This window comes from Rhinolophus ferrumequinum, chromosome 20 (genome assembly GCF_004115265.2).
Source record: "Rhinolophus ferrumequinum isolate MPI-CBG mRhiFer1 chromosome 20, mRhiFer1_v1.p, whole genome shotgun sequence".
Taxonomy (NCBI): domain Eukaryota; kingdom Metazoa; phylum Chordata; class Mammalia; order Chiroptera; family Rhinolophidae; genus Rhinolophus; species Rhinolophus ferrumequinum.
In genome coordinates, this window is record NC_046303.1 from 35,412,812 (window position 1) to 35,434,407 (window position 21,596).

General features: G+C 35.1%; 1 protein-coding gene across 1 annotated transcript in view; it reads right to left on the bottom strand.

The window, feature by feature from the left end:
- Positions 1–267: 267 nt before the first annotated feature.
- CFAP69 (cilia and flagella associated protein 69) overlaps positions 268–21,596 on the bottom strand; it is a 59,257-nt gene continuing 37,928 nt past the window's right edge. Inside the window, 9 exon segments of the mRNA XM_033088515.1 lie at positions 268–710; positions 1,261–1,365; positions 2,674–2,760; positions 4,509–4,706; positions 5,869–5,945; positions 6,532–6,669; positions 11,171–11,363; positions 14,543–14,616; positions 14,619–14,623. Coding sequence (XP_032944406.1) covers positions 540–710; positions 1,261–1,365; positions 2,674–2,760; positions 4,509–4,706; positions 5,869–5,945; positions 6,532–6,669; positions 11,171–11,363; positions 14,543–14,616; positions 14,619–14,623 — 1,048 coding nt within the window. The 3' untranslated portion in view covers positions 268–539.

Sequence of the window (21,596 nt, forward strand, 5' to 3'; positions counted from 1 at the left end):
GATCTGGCCAACGTCATGGTGAATGGCTCAGCAATGGGCCTGCCGCCAGTCAGGGATCCCAAGACTCAGAGGCAGTTGCAGGACTGCTGAGAGACAGGCTCGCACTCCTTTCTACTGGCGATCTCCCAGAATTTTATCCAGGAGCTGCTAGGGAAGAAGATCCTACTCACAGAGTTTCAGTCCCTAGATCCAACAATGTTGGTAGTCTTAATTATTCCCAGATTGATAGCTACAGAGACTATAAAAGTTTTTTTTTTTGGGGGGGGGGCATTAAATCAGTTGGAGTAGTTCCTATGCAACCAAAATGGTCTTAACGGATACAACATGTTTTATAATTTCAGTCGAGAGAATTAGTAATCTTTTCAAAGAAATATATGCTTTTCTGATGCTATATGTTGATATTTTCAATAAATTATATGTGCTTGCTTTTATTTTTATAGCATTTTATTCTAAAATATTTGCTTTACATTTGTATATAACAATTTATTTAACTAAAAAAACTATAAGCAGAATTTATCTCAAAAAGTCTCTAGAACATTTTATTTAGGAACACTCTTCTTTGGCTCATCCGCAGTTTTTACTGCTTTCACCCTTTTTAAGGCTCCTCCTCGAATAGGCAGTTTTTTAAGGGCAATGTCTGTCTCAGCCAGAGGTCCTCCTGTTAAACGGGCAGGAGTGCTTTCCAGTGTTACTACCTGACCAGAAGGCACCTAAAAAAACAAAAGGCAAATATCTAAGAGTCCACTTACAACGATTTTCAGTAAGAGAAAAACCCATTCGTCTTTCCGCTTCCTTTGGAAAAGACACAAAGTGTACATGTAAGTAACTAGGAGGCAGCATGGCATAATGGAAACCTAAGGGCTTTGGAGCCAGGGAAACGGGTTTGGATTCTCCTTCTACTGCTTCTCAGCTTCGCAGTCAGGGCCAAATTATGTCTAGAGGAGGAAACCAGGACACTGGAATGTGGCACGGATCTATCTGCCAGCCAAAGGAGGCACTGCACATCTTCTGCCAAAGAGATGTAGAAATATATTCTGACCAGTTTTTGTGGCAGTTTCTTGGGCATCCTGGAGGGCTGCGTCTAGACCAAACCAGCACTGGGTGAGTGAGGGTAGAGGTACCTTGGAGATCAATATGCCTTAGCTATGTGAAACTTGAGCAGCGAAAATAAAAAATATGAAACAAAACCCCATGGAAAGAACATTTTGAGGGCTAAATTCAGTGTCTGCTAAGAAAAGCTATGAAGAAAAAATATCTTACCGTTGTGTTTAGGCCTTTAATAGCTGTCTGGTGAAATATTGCATTTGGTGGTCGCCCATTGTATCTAGAGGATTCTATAGCTTTGTCCTGAAGTCTTTTTGCTTTCTGAAGATTTTTAAATTAGAATATAATATTGCTATTAAAGCATTAACTGTGGTACTTACAATGAAGCATACAAGATACATTTAATTGTGTCTGGCTTATTATTTGACTATTAGCACTGGAATCTTTATTTACTCATTTAGGCTATGAATATAGTTATTATTAGCAAGTTATATCTTTTGTATATTGCAGAAGATACCAGTCACGTGAAAATATCACTGAGATTTCTAGGGGTACTAGTCATAGGTGAATAAAGCAGGAATAAAGCAGGTCCTAAGGAAATCAGGTTCAATTTTTAACACTTAATTGAATAAGCCACTGAATTTACATCAGGTGATGATGCATGTTTTCCAAATATTTTGCATACATTAAATACTAATTCAGTACACTTAAATGTTTCAAGCACTCAGAATAATATAAATTACATAATTTGTTGCAGTTATATTCAAACTCAATATTTGAGCCACTAGAACAGGTGAAATTCAAGGTAACCAATGACCTGCACGGAAGGGGATGATTTTCATTAACTATTCCTTTAAAATACAGGTAGTTATGAGAATACGTTATAAATAAAGTTGTGAAGAACTTTCCATGAGAAGAGAGAGGCATGGTACTTTGAACAAGTGTGTTCTTAGCTTTGGTTTTGCTATCTTAAAATGATTCCACTATTTTCGTGGGCTAACATTTAACAATTTCCTATTTAGAGGAAGAATTATTAACATAATGTTACATAATAGTGTATTCAAAGTATTAATGGAAAAATTGGAGAAAAAAAGTAATGAGATTTTGGAAATCTGTGGCACTTCTCATATATTCAAAGTGAACAATTAGCATTATAAACTCTTTAGTTTCTAGCTTCTAGCTGAAGAAGCTTATCACATTCTCTGAAGGGTTGTTTATCCTAAATTCACATTGAAACTTTAATATAATGTTTCTTTTGGTGTTCCCGGAGGGGAAACATCTGTGGGGGAGAGAATAATATAGACAATTGTTTTCTCTGTCCTTCACTCTGCTTCTTACAGAACAGATCAATGAATATGAAGGCTAGCTAGCTATCATTTTCCTTTTTACAAACCAGAAAGACCTCCTTTGCTTCCCACTAATAAACCAAGTAAAACTCAGAGTAGCATCTTCTGTAATTGTGAAAATTCATAGTTTCAAGTATCATTCTAAAGTGCATATAAAGATCTAATAATATTAGTATTCTACAGAAAGGTCAACAGAAAAAAGATGAATGAATGTTATTTCTGAAGAAGTCTGTCAAAGTTGGCTATTTGTTGTGGATATCTCAATATTTTAAAAAAATCCTACCTTTAAAGTTTTAGCATTTGATGTTCTAGCCAAGAAATTTTCCCATGACTTATTAGCCAATTCTCTTTGCTTGTGGGAGGCTTGGATCTGAAATGAGAAACGTAATTAAGAGTTCTAGTTTCTATGAAAAGATACCAGTGGGCATGAAAGCCCCTACTTTGAAGGAAGACCTAGTTTTTGCCAAGGCAAAATTTAAGGCTGACTGGCAGAAGGATTAGAGTAATCATAAAGTTCAACAACTTAAAAGGCAAAAGTATTAACACGGAAAAAGAAATCCTTCCCTTATTTGTCTAAGGTTTGAATTACTTTCCATGAAATGTAATGTAAAACTGTTGTTATAAAAATACCAATAATCATTCTCAGCAAGACTGATTGTTTTCCATGATTATCACTTGTGAAGACGGATAACAATCCAGAACAAAATACATAAGTGACCCAACAGCACATTCATAAGAGAACATAAAGAGATTCCTGCCGCCACTGATAATAGTTTAAGCAAGATCATATTTGTAAAATGACTTCTAATTTATGACTGCAACAAGACAAGCATTTTTCACTTTTATTTTTATTTTTTTGAGAGTGCTGAGTTTTTATGGTGATGCAGTCTAGGGAGGTAACTAACAAACTGCGAAAATTATACTCAACAGGCTAGCCACTAAATATACATATATAGTCAGAGGACACACATGCCTTTGGTTGGTGTAAAATATACTGTTGGGTTTAAATCATGAACCTAAGAATATTTAATTAAACAACTGCTAAAAAAACAAGTGGTGTCAGAGCCATAACAAATCAACAATAACCAACAAATTGACAATAGCTAGTCCACACAGCAGACGTTCTGCCATCTAACAGAACTCACGAGGCAGCTAAACTTCCAACAGGGCTACCCCACTTGAGAGCAAAGAAACGCTTTAAATGGCAGCATCCATGCAATAAAAACTCTTAGCAAACGAAAGTTTCAAGCAAGGAGGTGCCTAAGTTGGAGCGGAATTCATAGGTGGATACAGACAGAGTTCCACTAGACTGAAGATATAAACATTTAATAGTCCATGTGAAAAGAGCAGGCAATAGAACACACTTTGGAAATCACCGTAAAGGGCTTTAAATATTTCACTACAGTCGTAAAGGACCAGCAAGCAAAAATGGGGAATCTACATTATCTTTGTGTCTGTGGACAAGTTAATTTAAACAGTCACTTAACCTATTTGATCAAAAGCTTCTGACGTGTCAGTTTCCCACTTGTATAAAGCTTTAGGAAAATGGCTTATGTTTTCCTGACAGGTGTTTTCTGATTAGCTAAAGTCAGAGACCAGTTTATCCTAGATTTACAAAACGCTCATAGTACGTGTTTTAGCCCTGAGGTGAGGATGGAGCTTATCGATTCACTTCTGGTTGGCACACCAGTGAGGCCTTATCACAGTTAGGGATGAGGGCAACTTTATTAGCGAGGTTATCGCGATAGTCACAGAGACACGCTGATTGTCAGGATTTGCTAAATGTATACATTTAAATAGCCCACAATGTTTGGAACTCAGTTTGACATTTTGAAAAATGGGAGTGTCTCAATGTTTACCTTTTAATAGGTAGGCCTGTAGAAATAAAATTATTATATAATGCCACAAAACAACATTGAGTGTAGCAATCAAATATCAAGCTCTTAACTCCATGGTGTCTTTAAAAACTGTACAAAGAGACTGGAAGTAACTATAAAACTACAAAATAACTTAAGTGCTAAAATATTCACAAGTAAGACAAGTATATCCTATGGATAACTTCAACTAGTTTATACAATGAAATTATCATCTTGTGCCTCAGTGGTATCTGTCGCTTACTTTTGCATATACTTTTTGTTCATTTTGCACATCTTGGCGTGCTTGGCTTTCAATTATCTCGTTTTGCAGAGAGACAACCATCTTCCCAATATTTTCTGATGCTGTTGTAATAGCTTCCAAAATATGTTTATCTGTAGAGACTGGTCTTAAGTTTTCTAATTTTATTTCTTCATATATTTCATTCCATATTTCTCCAATCTGTTATAACAAAGTTTAAGTTTAAAAAAGTGAAATTAACCAAAAATACACGACTCAGTTTTAGCTAATACTTTATTTGGATTGTTCTGAAGTTAACACTGATCAGCTTTTCCGAACTTACTCCTTAAGAATAGGTTAAGTGCATGGGGAACGATTTGGAGCACCAGTTACATTTGAGTATTCAGAGGTAATTTAACAAATGTTTTTCAATGATAAGGTATTCATAGATGAGGCTCTGTTACTTCAGTCTAGTTCACTGCCATCATCACTGCCCTCTGGTTCTTATAGTCAGTCTGTTTTTACAGCTGCAGAAAGTGCTCTTTCCTCTCCTCCTGAACTACTGATGCTTTCCTTCTTAAAGCTCTACATTGAAGGCTAGGTAAAGCTCAATTTACATGACAATGAACATGGGAATTCCTGGAACTCTAGAACCCAGCCACCCTGAGAAATAGGGCCCTGCCCCTCCCCTTCTAGCTAAGGCAATAACTGCATCTCAAGTTCTTAACTCCATAGTTCCAATCATGTCGATAGCTCCATCTCATATTCTGAGTTGTCTGGAAATTAATGTGCTTGAGTATGTTTACATTTTGAGAAAAATTTATATATTCAGGAAAGGAATAAAATTTAGTCTTGTTTTTATTTGAAAATAGGTTTATTCATTTATAACATTCAAATACATAGTATACTAATATTAGAGGAAGAAAATGTTTACTTGAAAAGACTTTCCTGAAACTTCAAAGACATTTATTTAACAAAAATATAACCAGCAACGTAAGCAACATAACATCTTATAATTGATTTTTGATCATTATATAAAGTGATAATAAAATACGTAGTAATAATTTATTTTAATAAGCAATAATTAATTTAATTCTAGCTCCTAATTATCGATAGCAAGAAGAAATTATATTTTAAACATTATGTTAGGCTTCTGAATAGCTCTATGTCAGTAACAACCATCTTCTTTTATAAACTAATAGTTGGATGAAATTTTATCCCATGGAAAACACACAATCAAGTGTATATTTCTTGAATAGTACCAAATGAAAAGTAAAAACTACACAGTACGTGAGCAATTGCTCACACTATGAAGAGATCTTTTATTTCCCAACTGGCTTTTTGCCATACTAGATTTTAATCGCAAGGTTAAGAAGGTACTCACTTTAAAATCAAGATATCTATGTATGATACAGAGGGTAACAAAATCTTCAGCGGATAGGCCAGGTAAATTTTCAAAATCTAAACAAAGGTTACAAAGAGAGAATTACTTCAACAGGACAAGTGATTCCAAATGCAGACATCTATCATAAAAATAAATGCAAACAGTTCCCTTTGATTTCATTTTGATTTATAAAAAAGTTACTTCTGCCTTCTAACTTCTTCCTACTAACAAACCTCTGCCAGGTCATCCTTATCTAGTTATTAAACAGGAATACTTTCTGTGCTGTGGTGAGACCATGACATTGTACTTTCAGAACCTGAACGGTGAGGACTTTTCCTTAATAAGAAGCAAGGATTTAAACCAACTCAGGCAATGCAGAATTCTAGTATTTAAGCCCAGTCATCCAAAGTAACTGCCTTTAATCCTGGCTGCACACATGGAATTGCCATGGGAGACTTAAAAAACAGTGATGTCTGGGCCCACACACCCTGCTTTAATTGATCAGGGGTGTGGCCTGGGCACTGGGTTAACAATGGAATCTGCATTTATCTGTATAGACGGACTTTTGTTCATCGTGTTTGAAAAACTGATTCCAAAGTAAAATCAACTCACATACTTAGCAAAACAGAGACGCTCTTATGAATCTGACGAATAGCTTCTTACCTAGTTTGCCCAACACAGCATAAATTTTTGCTCTAATGTTCTCGGCAACATCCATAACTGCAATAGTTGGGCAGTTGGCAGGCAGTGGAACGATGTTTTGCTCTTCTTGAAAACTAGTAAATAGAGGTTTCTTTGTATCTAATCGTTAGATATCATGAAAACAGAAAAGACAGATAAAAACTGTAGTAAATTAATATTTAATTTTGAGATTTTAGACTAGACATCATAAAATATATAACAAAGTAAAATAGTGCCTTGTAGATGGTTAGTTACTCTTTTGAAAACATAAGTAATCTATGATTTCATCCCCATTCTGTGGCAAAACTTATAGCTTTTATTTTTATCATTTATGTAAAATATGAAAATTTCACATAATTACTTTTTAAAAAGTGATACTCCTATGTAACTATTCTACTTTTGAAATCCAGAAATTGAACAATGTCAGTTTAACAATGATGTAATCTCCTTTGCTTCTGGTTTCTATATATTAAGCTATAAATATAAAAACTATTTCATGATGTTATAGATCAAAACTAAGAAATAAAAAAATCAAAAGACAGAAATCATCAGAAGTTAAAGGGGAAGTATTTTCATTTAAAAATAGGTAATACTAACAGTTCAGATGAACCATAACAAGAATCTTAAGAGGTCTATAAAATGTAATGTAACATTGTAGAATAAATGAACTATAGATTCTGATATAGTAAACTTCATTAATTTAGATTCTAGTAATTGAAATTTATGAAACATTTGTTTTATTTTTATTTAGAAAAGTTATTTCTTTCATATAAAAATTAAATTACAAAATACCATAGCTTTTTCAAGAGTGTTTTCAAGCACTCTATTTACATACCAAATTTTATTGGTAAAGGAAATATTACTGAATCTATTTCTAAAAGCAGGTAACTTTTGGGAAATACTGATAGTTTTTTTTCAAGTTAAAGAATACAACCAAAGGCTTCTGGTTAAGATGGCAGAGTAGGAAAATGCTGTGCTCGCCTCCTCCCATGACCACATCAAAATTATAGCTAAATTACAAAACAACCATCACTGAAAATCGCCTGAAGTCTAGCTGAATAGAAGTCCCACAACTAAGGACATACAGAAGAAGCCACTGCAAGACTGGTAAAAGCGGTGGACACGAAACGGGCTGGTCCCACACCCAGCCCGTGTGGTGTTAAAAATCAGGAGGGATACCTTGGGTGCTGAGGTACTCCTGAGGAGCGAGGGATCCCAGCCCCACATCAGGTTCCCCAGCCCAGGGCTCCAGTGCTGGGGAGACAAGTCCCCATAAATTCTGGTTGTGAAAACCAGTGGTGATTGTACCTGAGTGAGGCTGGAGTCCCCGGCATTCCTCTTAAAGGGCCCAAGCAGAGACTTACTCATTGACAGAATGACTTGCTCTGAGCTTCAGCGCTGGGGCAGCAGCTCAAAAGGCACCAGGGACACAGAAGGAGGAACTGAATTGACGGGCTTCAGAGTGAGGGCTGGAGGGTGGCTTTCTCCCAGACAGAAGTCACTGTTCCTTTGTTAAGCCCTCCCCCTCCCAGCCTGTACATCCAGGCAGCCACCATATCTGAGTCTCTATCAACCTGGTTAATCCATTCACTGTGCCCTAGTGATTTCCTGAGACCCCACTGCATCCAACTTGCGGGCCCACCTAAACTGCTTCCAGTTGCTTTTCCATACAAATGGCTCACCTTGGCTCATGTTGTGGACTTTCCTAAAATCTCCCAAAGGTTCGCAAACCCCCAAAAGGTAGCATCTGGCCTCAGTATGTCCCATACCTCTTGCTAAACAGCCCCAAGCCTGGCACAAGCACTAGCTGGCCTCAGTTTGCAATTTAGCCTCTCCCAGGCCCAGCAAAAGTGGTAACCATCTGTAGATCACTTTGTAGCTCATACCAAATGGCCCTGGGCAGGGCACAGGCAGCAGCTAACCTTGGTCTGTAGCAGAGTACCTCCCAAAGGGCTTCAGAACCAACACACCCAGTGGCCAGCTTCAGATCACTAGTCAACCACTTCTACAAATGACACACCCAAAGGGTACTCTGAGCAGGCACCAGAGCCCTGCTAAAGTGAATCCTGCTCTGTAGAGTTAGCCCCTGCACAACAGCTCTTCCACTAAAGTCATGGCCAGTCCTCACAACCAATCCACCTGAGGGTCATTCCCTCCCACTGATGTACCAATAGCAATCAAGGCTCAACTACAACAGGAGGGCACAAACAACCCACAAAAAGGACATTCATGGAACACCCAGCTCAGGTGATCATTGGGCCCCACAGGACACCTACTACAGAAGGCTACTCTACCAAGACCAAGAGATATAGCAGGCATACCTAATACATAGAAACAAACACAGGGAGGTCGATAAAATGAGGAGACCAAGAAACATGACCCAAATGAAAGAACATGACAAACTCCAGAAAAAGCGCTAAACAAAATGGAGACAAGCAATCTACCAGCTGCAGAGTGCAAAACACTAGTTAGAAGGATGCTCAATGATCTCAACAAAGATCACTTCAACAAAGAGACAGAAAAAAAAAAGGGGGAGATAGAAAACATAAAACAAAGAACCAGTCAGAAATGAAGAATACAATAACTGAAATGAAGAATACATTAGGGGGAATGAACAGTAGATCAGATGAAGCAGAGGATCAAATTAGCAATTTAGAACATAAGGTAGCAGAAAACACTCAAATAGAACAGCAAAAAAAAAAAAAGGGTAGTTTAAGGGGCCTCTGAAACGACATCAAGCATATCAACATTCACATCATAGGTGTAACAGAAGGAGAAGAGAGAGCAAGGAATTGAAAATCTATCTCAAAAAAATAATGATAGAAAACCTCCCTAACCTGGCGAAGGCAACAGACATACAAGCCTAAGAAGTACAGAGTCCCAAACAACATGAACCCAAAGAGGCCCACACCAAGATACATCATAATTAAAATTTCAAAGGTGAAAGACAAAGAATCTTAAAAGCAGCAATTAGAAAAGCAATTAGTTACCTATAAGGGAGCTCCCATAAGACTGTCAGCTGATTTTTCAACATAAACTTTGCAGGCCAGAGGGAAAGGCACAAAATGTTCAAAGTGATAAAAAACAAGGTCCTACAAACAAGATTACTCTACCCATAAAAGCTATTATTTAGAAAAGAGAAGATAAAGAGCCTCCCAAACAAGAAAAAGCTAAAGGAGCTTGTCACTACCAAACCAGTGTTACAAGAAATGTTAAAGGAATTTTTAAATAATAAGAAAAAAAAGATAAAAATATGAATAATAAAATGGCAATAAATACATATCTATTGTTAAAGTAATCAACAATTACTTTATTTTTTTTCAAACTTTAATTAAAGTTTATTGGGGTGACAATTGTTAGTAAAGTTACATAGATTTCAGGTGTACAATTCTGTAATATATCATCTATATATCACAACGTGTGTTCACCACCAGAGTCAGTTCTCTTTCCATCACCATATATTGGATTCCCTTTATCCTCATCTACCACCCTCCTCCCCCCTTACCCTCTGGTAATCAACAATTACTTTAAATGTAAATGGATTGAATGCTCTAATCCAAAGACATAGGTTGGCTGAATGGATAAGAAAACAAGATAGTTATATATGCTGCCTACAAGAGACTCACTTCAGGTTGAAAAAAAGATAATTCATGAAAATGGAAAAAAAAAAATCTGGGGTAGCAATACTTGTACCAGACAAAACAGACTTTAAAACAATGGCTACAAGAATAAATAAAGAAAGACCCAATAATTCCACTTCTGGGTATTTATCCGAAGAAACCCAAAACACTAATTCATGAAAACATATGCATCCATATGTTCACTGCAGCCATTATTTACAAGAGCCAAGATATGGAAGCAACCTAAGTGTCTATCAATAGATGAATGGATAAAGAAGTTGTACATGTATGCAGTGGAATATTACTCAGCCATAAAAAGGAAAGAAATCTTGCCACCCACAACAACATGGATGGACCTAGAGGGCATTGTACTAAGTGGAGTAAATCAGATAGAGAAAGACAAATACCATATGATTTCACTTATATGTGGAATCTAAAAAAACAAAATAAATGAACAAAACATAAACAAACTCACAGATACAGAGAACAATTTGACTGTTGCCAGATCAAAGGCGTTTGGGAGGATGATTGAAAAGGGGAAAGAGATTAAGAACTACAAATTGGTAATTACAAAATAGTTATGGGGATGTACATTACAGCAAAGGGAATATAGTTAATAATATTGTAATAACTATGTATGGTGTCAGATGGGTACTATATTTATTAGGGTGATCATAAGTTATATAAATGTCTAAGGACTATGTTGTACACCTGGAACTAATATAATACTGTATGTCAACTGTAATTGAAAAATAAAAAAATGTTTAAAAAGAATATAATCAAATATCATTTTCTGAAATTTTCTATATAAATACGAATCTGCTAATTTACTCAGTTTTCTTTTAATCGTACAAAATTTATGATAGCAAGACCTACAAACCCTGTGAAAAGAACTTTAAACAAATGGGTGAAAGTCTTCATATTTTCCTAGTATCTTTTAAAGATCTCTATTTAAAAATACATATTTAAGTGCTTCTACTAACAATTATAAACACACTCACCAATTATCTTCCCATGTTTATCACGTTTTACTCCTAATTCTTTTTCTTCCTTTCTCCACAATTTTATTAAAAGACTAGCAGCTGTCTGGTCCTTCTTTCCTCGCCAAGCATTGACACGAGCCGTAGTTTTGGGATTATCACAAAATTCAACCATTATTCCAAGTATTAGATTAGAGAATTTCTTTTGGTTCAACTTTTACAAGGAAACAGAAAAAGAAAAAAAGTTGTAATATATATAAAGAACTATTGCCTAAAAAAAAAAAAAGGAGAAACATTTGTATTAATCAGTGTTTCTTCTACATGATTGACTTATAAAATTCAAACTCTAATCAAGTATGATTTATGATAATCTCCTGCTAAAATACTCATTTTAATGAATACATTTTCAAACATTAGGAGTTAAAAAGAATAAAAAGATTCAATATAATTCTGATGTAGTCATAAACATATGTCATGACCAAAAATGTAACTGATTTGGTTGACTAGGAAAAAGAGAGATTGTAAAAATCAGTAAAGATGTTCATTTTAAGTGGAGCAACATCAACTGGGCTATGCATAGGTCACTGTAATTATAGGGTCTTTCCAATTTACATGCTTTCTTAAGGTTTGTAAAGACTCATATTACCTATAACCTCATTGTTACTAAGAGCATAACTGATGGTAATTTCAAATGGCGGTCATATATCAAAATAATCAAAATGAGTTGCAATTTTTGTATTTGGAAAATCAGCACCCATAAGAATATTTAAGAATTTAATAAAAATTATCAAGCCTATTTCCTTTGTTTTGCTACAACTAATTTTCAGAAAACCAAAATAGTAGAGAGAAGTCTATCCAGAGCAATTTCCTCCACACGGTGAGGGCTTCTATTGGAAATTTTTTTTGTTGATTAACTCTTATAGTATACAGCTTATAGGATATCGCAAAGAAAACAGGAAACCTGTTGTCTGAATTACAAACATTATCAGCTTCCCTTTTTTTATTAAATGAAAGATAATAATATTACCTGCTTTAGAGAGTTATGATGATGTGTTAATATGTGACTGACTGTCAGATAGGAAGCTCTCAATATTTAATCACTATTAGCAATTATTATCATTGCACACTCAATAAATACTTTAGTAGATTCCATTAAGCAGAACTCTCAATCGAATGAGTTTTCTGTTTTTATACTTCACTTTCAAAAGAGGCAAATGTCCAAAGTTCAAGTTGGTATAAAAACTTCATTAAAGAAGGCTTATAAGTTATAATTAATTTGATTGGTTCAATCTACATTAAGCACAATCTAATAATTGTACTCATAATAATAGAAAACACTTACATAGCAAAAATATGTGTCAGGAATTCTTCTAACTAATGCATGTAAGTGTGTGTGTATATATATATATATATATGCATGTGCACATGTGTGAATGCACACACATAATCACTCATCTAATCCTCGCAATAACACATGAGGTAGACACTGTTATCTCGGTTTTGAAGAAGTTGATAACAGAGATGTTCAATAACTTGTCCAAGTTAGATGGCTAACAAGTACTGGAGGCCTTTCACACTGATTCCAGCCTGTGCTCACTATGCTATACGGCTTCGCGTACCCCAGTCTTCGTGCCTTTCCAGCAAAGAAACCCTAATGGTGAAGGAGAGTGAATACAGTGAGAAATGTCTTTGAAGTCGCCTGTATAATCTTAAATATTAACTTAAATTTAAGCACTTAAGATGTACAAGTTTAACTGCTTACTTCCAAATCTTTAAGTAAAAGCAAGATTCCAGGAAGTTGTACCAAATTAATTTTGTGGCTTTTGAGAACCCCAGACACATCACCATGTGCCTCTGGGCATACTTGTGCTCTTGTCGGAGAAACATGGTGAGCTGTTCATCATTCAGGATATTAGGAAAGCTACATATACAGCCTTCTCTATTAAGTTGAATTTCAGAACTTCGCAAGGATTTCTGGTTATGACCCATTTCTGTTGATCAAACTGGATTATTTTTATTATTGTTGCTATTATTATTTACTTTTTTTTTTGTTTGCAGTGTTTTATATATAATGAGTCTGCTCTCTTCTCACCAGTGTCAACTAATTTTCTTTCAGAAAGATCAAAGGACACAAATAACTTTAGCACTTTTGTTAAATCAAAGTAGGTTATTCCGTTAATAAAATCAAGAATGCTGGCAACCAATTTGCAACAACATGGATGGATCTAGAGAACATTATGTTAAGTGAAATAAGTCAGACAGAGAAAGATAAGTACCATATGATCTCACTTATTTGCGGATTCTAAAGAAAAGAATAAGTGAATGAACTAATCAGAAACAGTTTGGGAGACAATGAGGAAAAACTGAGGGTTGCTAGATGGGCGGGAGGGGTGGGGGGTGGGGGGGAGGGTGAGGGGATTGGAGGGCAGTCGGTGACCACAGGATGGCCACGGGGTTTGAAAATTAATCTGGGGAACGTAATTTGGTGGTTACCAGAGCGTAAGGGGGTTGGGGGGTGGGGGATGAGGGTGAGGGGGATCAAATGTATGGTGATGGAAGGGGAGCTGACTCTGGGTGGTGAACACACAGTGTGATTTATGGATGATGTGATACAGAATCGCACACCTGAAATCTATGTAATTTTACTAACAATTGTCACCCCAATAAATTAAAATAAATTAATTTAAAAAAAAAAAGAATGCTGGCAACCAGTGACATAGCTAGAACTCTCCGAGAATACCTTACAAAGTTTTATTGAAATAAATTATACTTTTTCTCCCATATCATCTTGACTATGGACTCACTTGGGACTGAGGACAGTCAGTAAGGGGTTACTCTGAGGATAAATGAGGGTGTTTGCCATTCTTCACAGCTGCAAGATGGCAAGTGTCTTTCCTGAAGGCTTCGTATGGATGCTTAATCCTGCTTATCCTGTAAAACGGTCCATGACACACTAGCTCTTCACGTTAACTATAAATTACACGATTCTTAAATAAGGCTGATCTTTACTTGTTTGTCTAATGTGGCTCTTAACTTTAATACTGACAGAAGAAGTAAGAAGTTATTAATAAATGATGAAGGGTTTTGATATAGCCTAGCACTTCACAAAATGTTTCTTTGAAGGTTGGTGGAAGAAAAAACCCATAAAAATTCTCTACTGTCATGTGTTTGGGAACACTCACCTATATAAACTGGTTTCTCACTGGAGGAATTTTCAGAACTTTTAATATGCCAATGCATATTATAAATCTCCAATAGGATTTTGATAAAACAAACATTTGAATGATTTGAGGGTACATTTTTATCACAGAATAATGTTCTGTGGTACTTAGTTTGGAAAGGGTTAATATAGACATTTATTTTTGTTTTTAGAGTTGTTATAATCATACTTACTGCCAATAAATCCAAAAGGAGAAAAATGCCTTCTTTTTCAAGAAAGTAATCCTCCAAGGCATAACATCCCAAATGCAGCACCTTAAATAAAAATGAAGTTATGCATTTAACAAACATTTGTTGTTAACCTCAATTTGTGAGTTTATTCTATCAAAATTTTTTCAAAGAATTTTTTCATTCCCTTAAATCAAGTAATTTTTTTACTTAAAAATTGAACTTTAAGGAGACTGTGCCAGTGTAGTTTAAGTTCAACTATTTTAAACCAATATCAGTTAATTTTTTATAACCGCCTAATTCTTTTATGTAGATGCAATATTCTCCTTTGCTTTCATGACATTAATTATTCTTAAAGGTCTCCCCTGGTTACTCTAGTAACTGTTTCTTCAAGGTTTATCTCAGTGTTGGTATGTCTCAAACATTTGATGATTTTTAATTACTTCTTATCTTTGCTGTTGAGATTATTTGCTAAAGCGCCTGTTGCTTAGGCCTGTGCAGCTCACCTGGAGGGAGGGATTGAAGTTGTTGCTGGTGGTAGTGGTGGTGGTGGTGGTGGTGGTGGTGGAAAATAGTAACAGAGGCTGATCTCCTCTATTTCTCCAGGCATTGTAAACCTGCTGGGATCAATTTCCTGTGTCCCTTTCCTATTTAACGTGATTATTACTTATTTATCTATGGTTCAGTAATAATTTTGGTACTTATTTAACATGGCTTCCTTTTGGGAAAAAAAAACAAAGATACTTGTTTCTGCTGCCTGGTTTGTGATGGTTGTGTGTAGACGGGTGTGTTGGGTGGGGTGAGGTGCATAAAGGCCATGAGCTTGGCTCCTCCCACTCAGGTGGTTCCAGGTTTTTCCACCTCTGGGTATGAACTGCGCTTATTTTGTTCCCCCTTTTGAAGTAATACTCTCTGACGCCTATCATGGGCTGCCTTTTACCTCTTTCATTCATAACAATTACAATAAAATCAAAAATAGAACATTCGCATTTGTTCAGAAATTAAACAATATACTTCTGAATCTCTCAAGGTCAAAAAGAAAATCACAATGAAAATTGAAAATAATTTGAACTTAATGATAATAAAAATAGAACATATTGAAACTTGTGGGTGGGAGCTAAAACCATGATTAGAGGAGAATTTACAGCTTTAGATGCATCTATTAGTGCAGAAGAAAGGTTGAAACCTATGATCCTGTCATCCATCTCAAAAAACAGAAAAGGTAAAATTGAATCAAAGAAAAAGAATATAGACAGTAATGAAATATTGGAAAAAAATAAAATAGAATCACCAAAGCACAAAAATTGATTCTTTGGAAAAACCAATAATATTAATTCCTGGTGAAACCCATCTCCATCAAAGAAAAAAAAAAAATAAAGAATCAATGACTAATACCAGGAAGGAAAAAAAAGAAAGGCACCACTTTGTATCCTAAAGACATTGAAGATACTCAGAAGATATTACAAACAGCTATATGACAGTAAATTTGAAAATTTAAGCAAGATAAATAAATTCTTAGAAAAATGCATCTTATCAGAACCTACACAAGAAGAAACAGAAAATCTTAACAGACATGTATATATATATATTAAAGAAATAAAATCTATTATTTCAGAATCTTTCTACAAAGTAAATTAGGCACAGACAACTTAATTGGTGAATTCCACTAATTATTTAAGAAAGATATAACAACGATCTTACACACACTCTTTCTATAGACTATAAAAGAAAGAATACTTCCTAACTTGTTTTATTATATCAACATAAACTAGATACTAGAACTTACCTCAGTTTAAGTTCCTGAGAAGAGGAAAAAGAACAAATGCCTGGGTATCACCAATTAAACACTGAACTTGTTACTTATTTGTTATTTCTACCTTCTCTCTTGTCCAAAAGGATTTGAAGTTGTATTGTAATAAAAGACACAGATAAATAAAACCTTCATCTATTAATTTTAATTTTAGTATAACTGTGATGTGTTAAATAAAGAAGGAATAAAACCTCAAGATATTTTCTGCAGTAACCACTGAATCTCAATATATTGGTAGATAGTAAGGGTAGTACTAATGATACTCAGCTCTGGGTTTTTTACTATGCTTAACGCAGTGCTTTGGTCGATAAGAAATGGCTATTGAAACTTAAGATCAGGTTTTCATGTTATCACTATATCCCTCTTGTCTCTACAGTAAAAAACAAATGAACAAACAAACAAATTAGATAACTGATTAGCCCCATTGCCTATGTACGTGTATCCATCTGTATGAGAGCAGAGTATTCCAGCTCTCGATATAGTGAATTTGCAATGGGTAAAACTAGTTACTTGATCTTATGGGAAGTAGTATTCATCAGTGTTTCCCCACTCCCAACTTATTTAGATATAATTGGAATACAAAAATCTGCATATAATTAATATAGACAATTTGGTGAGTTTGGACATATGTATATTTTGGACTTTGGACTTTGGACTTATGTTACTATCACCTCTATTATTAAAATAGATGGTATTTAATAGGTGGTATTAAAAATAACACCTCTAAAAGTTTCCCTGTGTCTTTGGTGTTTTTTGTGTGTTTTTGTAGTAAGAACACTTAACATGAGATTCACCCACTTAACAATTGTTAAGTACACAATACCTCACTGTCAACTATAGGCATTGTTGTACAGTAGATCCATAAGCACTATGTTGTCTAACAAATCTCTGGAATTTACTAACAATTGTAACATTATACCCATTGAACAACTCCTCATAACCCCTCACCCTATCACTCTTCTAGCTACATACCATTGTCTGCTTCTATAATTTTGACTATTTTAGAGAAATCATGTATACGGGATACCCTTCTGTGAATGACTTATTTTACTTAGCATAATGTCTTCCAGGTCCATCTGTTATTTCAAATGGTAGGATTTCCTTCTTTTGTAAAGTCTGAGTAATATCCCATTGTATATATAGACATTACATTTTCTTTATCCATTCACCTGCTGATGGACATTTGGGTTGTTTCCATATCTTGGCTATTGTGAAGAATGCTGCTATGAACATAGTGCAGCTGATACTTCAAGATCCTGATTTCAATCATTTGGGGTAAATACCCAGAAGTGAGACTGCTGGCCGTATGGTAGTTCTATTTTGAATTCTTTGAGGAACCTCCAAATTGGTTTTCCATAGTGGCTGCACCATTTTACATTCCTACCAACAGTGTACAAGGGTTCCCTTCTCGCCACAACCTCGCCAACACTTGTATCTTGTCTTTTTCTGATAATAATCATCCCACCAGGTGTGAAGTGATAGCATATTGTAGTTTTGATTTGCATTTCTCTGAAGATTAGTGGTTCCATATGAATTTTAGGATTGTATTTTCTATTTCTATAAAAAATAGCTGAGGATTTTAATAGGGACTGCATTGAATCCATTGATAACTTTGGGTAGTATGGAAATTTAAACAATATTAATTTTTCCAATCCATGAATACAGGAAGCTTTTCCATTTATTTGTGTCTGCGTTTTTCCTTTCATCAGTGTTTTATAGTTTTCAGTGTGTAAGTCTTTTACCTTCTTGGCTATGTTTATTCCTAAGTATTTTATTCTTTTTGGTGTTGTTGCAAATGTGATTGTTTTCTTAATTTCCTTTACAGGTAGTTCATTATTAATGTGTGGAAATGCAACTGATTTTTGTACGTTTATGTTGTAACCAGCAACTTTAATGAGTTCATTTATTAGTTCTAACAGCGTTTTTGGAAGAGTGTTTAGGATTTTCTACATATAAAATCATGTCATCTGCAAACAGATAATTTTACCTCTTCCTTCTGATTTGGATGTTTTTTATGCTAGGACTTACAATATGCTGATAAAACTGGTGAGTGTGGGCAGCCCTGCTTTGTTACTGATCTTACAGGAAAAGCTTTTAGCTTTTCATCACTGAGTGTGATGTTAGCTGTAGGCTTTTCATATATGGCCTTTACTTGTCAAAGTAAGTTCCTTCTCCACCTAATTTTGTTGAGAGTTTTTATCATAAAAGAATACTGATTTTTTTCTAATGCTTTTTCAGCATCTATTGAGATGATGATGTGATATTTATTTCATTCAAGCATACTGATTGACTTGCATATATGGAACCATTCTTGGGTCCCAGGGATAAAACCCACTTGGTCATGGTGTGTGATCCTTTTAATGTGATACTGAATTTAGTTTGCTAATATTTTCTAAAGAATTTTTGCATCCATGTTCATCAGGGATATTGGTCTGTAGTTTTCATTTCATATGGTATCTTCGTCAGGACTTGGTATAACATTTTCTCATGAGATGCTATATAAGATGTGTTTCTCATGAAATGAATTTGGAAGTTTAGGAAGGATTGGTATTGTGTACATATTTGGTAAAATTTACCTGTCAAGCTCTCTGGTCCTGGACTTTTTTTGTTGGGAGGTTTTGATTGCTAATTTAATCTCCTTGGTCTATTTAGGCTTTCAATTCCTTCTTGATTTAGTCTTGGTAGGTTGTCTCTTTCTAGGACTTTATCCATTTCTTCTATTATTGTCCAATTTGTTGGCATATAGTTATTTATAATACTATCCTTAATCACCTTTTTTTGTGGCATTTGTTGTGAAGTCTTCTCTTTCATTTATTATTTTATTTGAATCTTCTCCCTTTTTTTCTGAGTCTAGCTAAAGACCTGTCGATTTTGTTATCTTTTTAAAAAAACAACTCTTAGTTTTATTATGTTTTTTCTATTATCTATTTCATTTGCCTGCTCTATAATCTTTATTATTTCCTTTCTTCTCCTTATTTGGGCTTGGTTTTTTCTTTGTTTTCTAGTTCTTGAGGTGTAAAGTTAGGTTGTTTGAGTCTTCTTTTTTTGTTGTAGGTATTTATCACTGTAAGCTTCTCTTTTAGTATTGCTTTTGCTGTATTACATAAGTTTTGGTATGTTGCGTTTTCATTTTAGTTTGTCTTGAGAAATTTTTTAATGGCTCTTTTGTTTTTGTCTTTGACCCAGTGATTGTTTCAAGAGTTTGTTTTTTAGTTTCCATTCATTGATGAGTTTTCCTGATTTCCTTTTGTTATTGGTTTCTAATTTTATTCCATTGTGGTCAGAAAAGATATTCCGAATGATTTCTGTCTTCTTAAATTTAAGACTTGTTTTGTGACTTTGCATGTGATCTATCCTGAGAATATTGCACATGTGCTTGTAAAAAAAGAAAAAAAAATCTGTCTCCTCTCAATACTTCACTTTTGACCACCAAATGTATTGTTTTTTCACCCTACACCAATTCTCCAATTCTTTGCAGACTAACTGTGTGTCCTACAATTGAATTCAATTCTGACACTGTCTATCTGGAATTAGAAACAGATCTAACAGGTTGAGGACTCCGTCCCACAAGACTGCACTGCCTCCCTGTCCCCACTTTAGACACCAGTCTAGGTTGTCATCTGAGCTTCGGACCAACCAGCTATTAATCAGATGTTCTACCCCTCCTCGGGATGAAAAATTTGTTAGAGAGGCTCACAGAACGAAGGAAAACAGTGTATTTACTAAATTACTGGTTTGTTATAAAAGCATACAACCTGGAAACAGCCAGATGGAAGAGATGCAAGATATGGGAGAAGGGGCGTGGAACGCCCATGCCCTCTCCCAGAACCTCCATGTGTTCACCAACCTGGAAGCTCGCTCAATTTCATAGTTTAGGATTTTTATAGAGACTTCATTATATAGGCATGATTGATTAAATCATTAGCTATTGATGAAAAAACTCAATGTCTGGTCTCTCTCACCTCCCTGGAGGTTGAGGGTAGGGGTGAAGTTTTAACTCTCTAATCAATCATCTGGTTGGTTCCCTTGGCAACCAGCCCCCTATTCTGTGATTATCTCGGGGCTTTCCAAAAATCACTGTAATAACATAAACTCAGATGTGGTTGAAAGGGACTTATTATGAATAACAAAAGACACTAATATTTATTACTCTGGAGCTATTATAGGGACGGAGAATAAAAGACGAAATATAAAAAAAAGATGTTCTGATTGTTCTTATTGACTAGGAAATTACAAGAGTTTTAGGAACTCCTTACTAGGAATGGACCAAATATAAAGAGGGTGCCAAAAAATGTATACACATTATAAGAAAGGAAAAAACTGTGTTAAAATTGTAATAATACATACTGATAACAAAATATGAATACAAGTCATGTTTGACTTCTGCAATTACAAGAGGTGCTCAAATGGTTACTATCAACATCCAGATACTTCTTATTATGGCGAACTATTGCTTGAGCAATGTTGACCAAAGTGTCCACTTGTAACGCTGTGCATGCTGTTTCAATTTCTTCCCGAAGTACGGCCAGTGTAGTCAGTTTTCTATAGTATACCACATCCTTTAAGGTTCCCCATCGGTAGAAATCAAGGGGTGTTGAGTCAGGAGAACGTGAGGGTAACTCAACCCCACCTCTTTGTCTTATCCATTGTCCTGGCAAATTCTCATTGAGGTAAGCTCTCATGTCTTGGTGGTCTTGTGCTCCTCGAATGACAACCGTGCTTCTGCCATTTTCTTTGTGTGTCCTGCCTGTCACGCTAGCATTCATTTGATTAATGGCATTTTTTGAATGAATGTCATACTACACATTGCTACTGTAATTCAATTCAACTTCAAAAAGTAATACATAGATAACGTCACTTAAAATGTGTATATATTTTTTTGGCACCCCCATATATTTCTTATAAATTACAGTATCACAGCACTTGAAAAGAATATGTATGCTGTTATTGGGTGGAATCTTCTGTGTATGTCTGTTAGGTTCATTTGCTCTATAGTGATCAGCGGTTTTTTAACAAATGTGTTGCAATGTGACTTTCATAAATACCACCCAACTAGAACTAAAGAAATGTATTAAGTGTGAATGATACATGAAGCTCAAGTAGTTTTCTCCAAAACAAAATTTCATAAATTAATATTAAAGCAGTATTTTTTGCCCTTATATTTTGCTATAAAGTTTGGGTAACAATATTGGTTAGGAAATACCCCGAAGGGGCGTTCCATGCCCCTTCTCCCATATTTTGCATCTCTTC